Raw genomic sequence first — 6924 nt, forward strand, 5'->3', positions numbered from 1 at the left:
ATACCAATGCCTGTGCTTTATGGCGTCTTTCTCTACATGGGTGTGTCGTCACTCAGAGGAATTCAGGTACGGACTCTTTTACAGCGTGCAGCATGTTGGCTCCCTGGTATTTTGTCTCTGTAGCAGCAGGGAAAAAAGCAGTGGCATGGGAAAAACTTCTCGCAGAGCAAGCAATGAAACTCTTTTGTGTAAAAAAGAGATTGGTGGAGGTACAGGAGGTATATGGGGCTGGGAGGACCAGGCAAGTTCAGCGCTCTCTGTTGCAGGGTTTAGGGCAGGTCAGTGTTTGGTTACGTGAAAAGCGGGGGAATTTGGTGCAAAGGGAAGGCAGTTTCTACCACTGGTGGAAATCCTCGCGGGGGGATTCAGTGGGCCGAGAAATGCTAATAATGGAATGGCATGGAATAGTTGCCGTTTGGTGGGCAGCTCTCAGGGCCAAGCCGGTTTATAGATGGAGCGAAGGGAAAATGGGTGCTGCTCCCAGGAGGAATGCGGTGGGATCCAGGATTTCTGACGGCAAGCGAGATGCTGCAAAGTGCCTCCACGTCTCGAGAGGGCCAGAAACTTGCCGCAGTCCCAAGGTGGCAACCTTTCCCTTTTATTTCGCAGTTCTTTGATCGCTTGAAGCTGTTTTGGATGCCGGCGAAACACCAGCCGGATTTCATCTACCTGCGGCACGTGCCCTTGCGAAAGGTGCATTTCTTCACGGCGATCCAGCTGACCTGCCTCGTCCTGCTCTGGACCATCAAGGTGTCCCGTGCCGCCATCATCTTTCCCATGATGGTAAGAGCTGCCACCGCTCAGCAGCGGGGTGTTTGCAGTGTTGGAGTGAGAGGTGGCATCGTCTCTGAGCTCACCGCATCTTCCCTCTTATTCATGAAGGTTTTGGCTCTCGTCTTTGTCCGGAAAGCGATGGATTTCTGCTTCTCAAAGCGAGAGCTCAGCTTTCTGGATGACCTTATGCCAGAAAGGAAGAAGAAGTTGGACGATGCCAGAAATGAAGCCGGAGAAGAAGAAGAGGTAAGGCTTGCTGTGTCCTCGGGGCTGGACATCTCCGTGTGGCTGTGAGATTGCCTGTTTCTCTTACAGCTTGTCTGGAAATGTTGGGGGAAGATCAGCACTCAATCGAAATAGATCCCAATAGCCTGTAACTTTTGTAACCTTTGTTTCCTCAAGTAGCAGTGAGCTGAACGCTTGAATACAGGTGTAATTTTTAAAACGAGTCGTTTTTCACAAAGGTCATTATCATTATGATGATTATTATTAGATGATGATGATGATGATGCTGTTGCTGCTGCTGCTGGCAAGATTTGCTCATAATCGTGTTTTGAACACACAGTCCCCCTGCCCCGAAATCTTTGGAGTGAACGGTTTCTTCCCTGCTGCACTAATACCTATAGCTGCCAAGGGGCAGAAGCGGAGGGCAGACTGCTAAGTTTGTGCTGGGCATTCAGCTTATCTCCACTTTGATCAAAGACAGAGAACGTGATTTGTCCCTTTTTTACATCAGGAGTCCAGGAGGGTGATGGAAGCTGCTGCTGCTGCAAGTTCAGTTCAGCTGAACGTGGGGAAGACCAGTGATGTGGATATCCCAAAGCAAAGCAGTGACAGGTAAAGCTCCACCAAGCGCCAGGACCCCCGGCAAGATTAGCTTGAAGGTGTTTGGCAGAGTTTTCTCCACTTGCCTCTTTGTGGGGCATCCCACAGAAACCAGCAGGCAGCTTGGTGGGAAAACCAAATTTGGGGGCAGGGCTGCAGGAAGTGATTGCAGGGCTCTGACCGCAAGCAGAGTGGCTGCAGCACTCGTGTTTGACCCTCAAACCTTGCCTCATCAGTGCCTTTACGGTAGCTGGAGATCCTCATACTTAACACATGAGGAGTTGCAGGCGTGATCTGTACGAGCAGTGGCTTAGGAACCTGGACCGGGGCTAAGCCCCAGCAAGAGCCTTTGCACAGAGCTGTTGCTCTGCAGCTCCCGGGCTTGCCTCCCAAAACTCCTCATCCAGCAAAATCCCCCACACTTATGCGGAGCTTTGATTCTCGGGGCTCCGCTGTTCCTCTTGCTGATGCTAATGCTCTTGGTGGCATCAGTTCCCATAATCACGGATTGCTGTGTAAAATATTTATTGCAGGACTGATCCTTCTGAGATTGTTATCCTGGATGAAATGTCACAAATGACCGTATGGAAGGCTCTCACTTTGAAGACAGAAACCCTTTGAATCCAGGGAGGAAAAAGGTAAAGGATTGCACGTGAACGTGACCGTGCTACTCTGCAAGCGACGGCGCACGCCTACGCTTTTCCCACGCTTTGGCCGGCAAGGCTGAGCAAACGGCCTGTCCCTGGGAACAGGCATTGTGGACCGTGGCATGTAAACCAGCTCCTCTCTGCTGGGGTGGTCCCCCAAACAGGGCTGAATCAGCAGCAGGTGGCAGGTCTTCCACTGATGATGCTCTCCCTCTTTTTCTCTTCCCTTCGCCTTTCCCCACTCCCGCTTTTCACGTTTAGGAATCTTGACTTTGAAGGAGAGGAGTGAGAGCGTGACTCGGGGATGTGCCAACGCAGACAGAGGGAGAAAGCGCTTTGTTTCAGTTGGAGGATTCCCATTAAAGCCATGCAGATGTTTTCAGTTATCCTTGGTGTGCTTCAGGCATTCAGTATCTCTAGACCAGCAAGCTGAGGTGAAGGTCACAGTCAAGGGGAGTTTGGTGGTGTTAAGTCTGTGTGCGTACGTGCGTGTGGGGGTGTGGGTTTGTAGTGGTAGAGGGACTGCTACTGCTTTATCATTCAGTGCTCTTCTTTTAATACCTAATTCCTCCTCTTTTTTTTTCCCCTCTTTTTTCCAAATGTAAACTGGGAATGTCCAAAATAATTTTCTGTTATAGTTGATGCATTCTCCACTTTCTTCTTGATCATGACCGGGTTTTTGGTCTGGTTTGGGGTCCTGGCTTTAATTCACTCTTATGTCTCTTACTGGTACGAGAGGGATGCCCTCTGCAGCAGGGCAGCATAGAGAGCGTCCGAGCAGTTGGCCTAAGGTGAAAGAAAACATTTGCTCCCTGTGCTCCAGTTTTACCTCTCTTGGTTGGTTTGGTTTTGGGTTTGTTTTTTTTTGCTTTGGCTCTGCCATCAGCCTGGGAGCTGCAAAATGCAGAACTGCCACCTTCTTGTCCCTTGGCTGTAAACTGCATCTAAGGGAGCACTTCAGGTATTTGATTTTGAATACACTGTATGGTCACAGGAGTGGCCAGATGAGACCTGGGGCTCTGTGTCCCTGGGCTGCTCCCTCTGTTGTTCCTCCACTTTCCTTCTGTATTGGATCTGGCTGAGTTGGAGTTCCTTTACCCCACAGCAGCCCTCGTAGTGCTGTGCTCTGTACTGGTAGCTAGAAAGCTGTTGATAACACAGCAGTGTTTTGGCCATGGCTGAGCGGTGCTGGCACAGCATCAAGGCTGTCTCTCTAACATTCCCCCGTCTCCAGTAGGCTGGGGGTGGGCAAGATCTTGGGAGGCGACGTAGCCAGGAAGAAGAGGCATCTAGGTAGCAAGTAAATCTTAGGTCCCTTCAGATGCTGGGGACCCTGCGTTCATGCAGCATTGGGCAGACCCCAGATGGATTTTCCCTTGGCACGCTTTACGGTGGAGAAGCGGAGAAGTTCCTCCTTTTGGTCATTCACGGTATTATGCAACTTTTCTTAGAAGAAAACACCTCTGTGCGTAAAGGATGTTCACACGCGGACTTCTCGCTGCACTTTAGGTAACGGCAGGGCCGCGCAGGTGGCGTAATCGCTGGTACCAAGCAGGAGCTGCCTGGAGGCTCCTCTGTTACAGTCAACCAGCTCCGTTTATCCTGCGGCCAAGGGACATGTGTAGGGACGCAGCCTGAAGGCCACGCTGCACGTACAGCGCAGCACAGACCTGCACCCGCTCAGGGTAACTGTTAGGTGGATCCCTAACTCCTGGAGGTACAGTGATCTCCCAGTCAGGATCTCTGCACCAGGCTGTGAAACTGCACGGTAACTCGGGAACCGGAGAAGGTCCAGATCTGGAGGGGATGGTTAACCACAGGGCCTCACGTTGAACCTCCTCTAAGCTCGTCCTGTGCTTACAGGGTTCTCGAGCTTCTCGGGCATCTCCCAGACTGGCCGGTTACTGCCAGCTCCCTCGTTCCTACGTTCCCCTCCCTGCCTGCCTGCCCCACTTTGGCCCCTGCAGCAGCACTCAGCTGAGCACCCTCCGTTGCTCCTGGGGAAAGAGCGTCCTCCTTGCTCTCCGTGGCGTTCCCCCAGCACACGGTGCTGTAGCAAGGACAAGGCAGTCAGATACAGACACAGCCTGTTGAACAGAGCGTCCTGCACGCAGTGCTTCCGATAGAGCAGCTCAGGAGCAAGGAGGTGAGCTGGGTGTGCTGCCTCTCACAAAGAGCATTCTACATCGGCGACCTTCCCCGTTGGACCCTCTGCAGCCTCTCTTTTTCCCGGTGTTGTAGGTGTTAGGTTGTGTGGTTAAAGGTTCATCTCCACAAACGCAGAGGAGGACAAAGGAGCAATGGCAGGCAGGGGAACCCCAGTGACCTAGGCAGAGGCAAGGGAGCACCCTGCTGTGGCTTTTGCCAGGGCTGTCACAGGAGAGGGCTCGACCACATTGCCTGGGTATGAGGCTCACCAGACAAGTATTGACTCTCCCTTGCTCACTTCACAGACTGACGGGGGGAATGCGCTTCTGTGGCCATGCCCTGCCTCTGAAGCCCGGCCGTAGACAAAAAACCGGCTCAAACTGTGAAGGTTACCAGGCAACACGTGACTGGGTGCACGTGTGCGGCAAGGTCTGTGCGTGTGAATGTCTGAAACTGAGTTCTGAGCTGTCAAGCAGAAGCCTGCTTCTTGCTACACGCAGCCAGCGTGGGCTGGTTGTAAATTTGGGTAACACCTGGAATAATCAAAAGTGGCGTGTCCCGAATCCTACAGTTAGTAAAGAGCTAGGAGAGAGAAGCCTTAATTTGGAGGCTGATCAGGCATTGTACTGCTCACATAGACAGATTAGGAAAACTGGGGGCGTGGGGTTCCAGAAAGAAGAGGTGGTGTCAAAAAGAAGGGTTCCCAGAAAGAAGAAGGGATCTTGAAGAGAAGCAAGGGACCCAGGAAGGAAAAGGTGAAGATCCTGGCTGGAGGAAATATCCTGGAAGTGGCGGAAGATCTTGGAGACCAGAGAGCCGCGTGGAGACAAGTGCCAGGGGATGCCCAGGGACCTTGACCAGCACCCTGCGAAACTGGTAAGGGCGAGCAGCTGCACAGCAGGAACCAAGGTGACGTTCTGCCTGACCTTCCCGGACCTGCAGTAGCTGGGATAGGGGAGTTGGATCAAGCAACTGCAGGATTCAGTAGGAATGCATTTCACGAAGGTAAAGAGGACACAGCAGTGGCTTGGAAATGCTGGTTGGTTTAATGGTAAAACTGGAATTATTCTGTGAACTGTGCATTCCTTTTAATATGGACTTAATTTAAAATAGCTGCTTTGAAGTTGTTCTGACTTCACCTTAATCGACACCTGCAATCTTCATCATTTTATCTCCTCCAACAGCCAAACCATACCCTGCCCCTCCCCACCCCCTGCAAAAAAAACCCCAAAACCAACCCAGGAAAAGAAAGACTTCAAGGGCAAGCTAGGCAGCAAAGTTGTGCGAGATTGGTCAAACTGCTCAAAGTTTGCCGAGAGATTGGAGCTTGCAATTCAGATGTACGTCGCTCAGCGTGGGGAGGGTAGTACGCACCTTTCACTGGAGTCAGAGGGAAAAACGGGGAGAAGGGAGCTGCAGCGTAAAGAGTAAAGGACCTGACATTCTTAGGAAAACTCTCCTTTTTCTTTCCTTTTCCTTGCTCCTTCGCTTCCAGATCTCCGTGGTCGCAGTTTGTGCTGCCTCACCTCCAGCACAGCGTGCAGAATGAAACGACGGTCACAGAATTCGTCCTCCTGGGGTTCTGCAGCACCCCAGCCCTGCAGCGCTGCCTCTTTGGCCTTTTCTCTGCCCTCTGCTCTGCCACTCTGATGGGAAACGCACTTGTCTTTCTGCTTGTCTGCCCGGACTACTGCCTCCACAGCCCCATGTACTTCTTCCTCTGCCACCTCTCCATCGCGGACATCTGCTACGCCTCCAGCAATGTCCCCCATATGCTAAGGAGCCTCCTTGGACAAGGCAGAACCCCCTCCTTTGCTGGGTGTGGGGCACAGAGCCATCTTTATTTAATCTTTGCACTTACAGCGTGCGTGCTGCTGGCCGTCATGTCTCATGTTCGCTACGTGGCAATCTGCCGTCCCCCGCGCTATGCCCTCATCGTGATCTGGAGGCTGCGCCTCACCCTTGCCACATTTCTGTGGGCTTTGGCGTTCGTATTTGGTACACTGCAAGCCTCTCTGGCTTTACACCTGCCTTTCTGTGGCCCCTGCGAGGTTGTCCACTTCTCCTGTGAAATTCTTGCTGTCTCAAAGCTGGCCTGCCCTGCCGCTCCTGCCAATAAAGTCCTGATCTTTGCTGTTTGTGTGTGCTTCTTCCTCTTCCCTTTAGCCTTAATCCTGATTTGCTCCCTGGACAGCCTGGCCACCGATCTGCGCATCCGCTCTGTGCCAGGATGGCACGAAACCACCTCCACGTGTGGCTCCCACCCGACCGTGGTGGGTGTCTTTTATGGAAACGCCATCTTCGTGTACGCGGGGCCCGGGAGCGGTAACTCCTCTGGGAGGGAGAAAGTTCTTTCCCTTTTCTACAGTCTCGTCAGCCCCAGTTTGAACCCCGTCATTGACAGTCGGAGGAACAAGCAGGTGAAGGAAGCCTTGCTGAAGCTTCAGAGAAGGAAGAGGGTCTTTCATTCCGTCTAGCTGGCGCTCTAGGCTTTCACCTGTCTCCTGTCTTTCTGCTCTGTCTTCTTGAG

At 52.4% G+C, this 6924-nt stretch overlaps 1 protein-coding gene across 1 annotated transcript; it reads left to right on the top strand.

Moving 5' to 3' along the window:
• On the top strand, window positions 1–2232 carry LOC126036842 (electroneutral sodium bicarbonate exchanger 1-like; the record flags this gene model as incomplete). Its single annotated transcript, XM_049797058.1, has 5 exons — window positions 1–66; window positions 610–783; window positions 883–1020; window positions 1511–1611; window positions 2133–2232. Coding segments are annotated over 5 exons (567 nt in total), but the record flags the coding sequence as incomplete, so codon positions are not given.
• Between the last annotated feature and the right edge of the window lie 4692 nt (window positions 2233–6924).

Source organism: Accipiter gentilis, unplaced genomic scaffold, assembly GCF_929443795.1.
Source record: "Accipiter gentilis unplaced genomic scaffold, bAccGen1.1, whole genome shotgun sequence".
In the NCBI taxonomy this organism is placed as follows: domain Eukaryota; kingdom Metazoa; phylum Chordata; class Aves; order Accipitriformes; family Accipitridae; genus Astur; species Astur gentilis.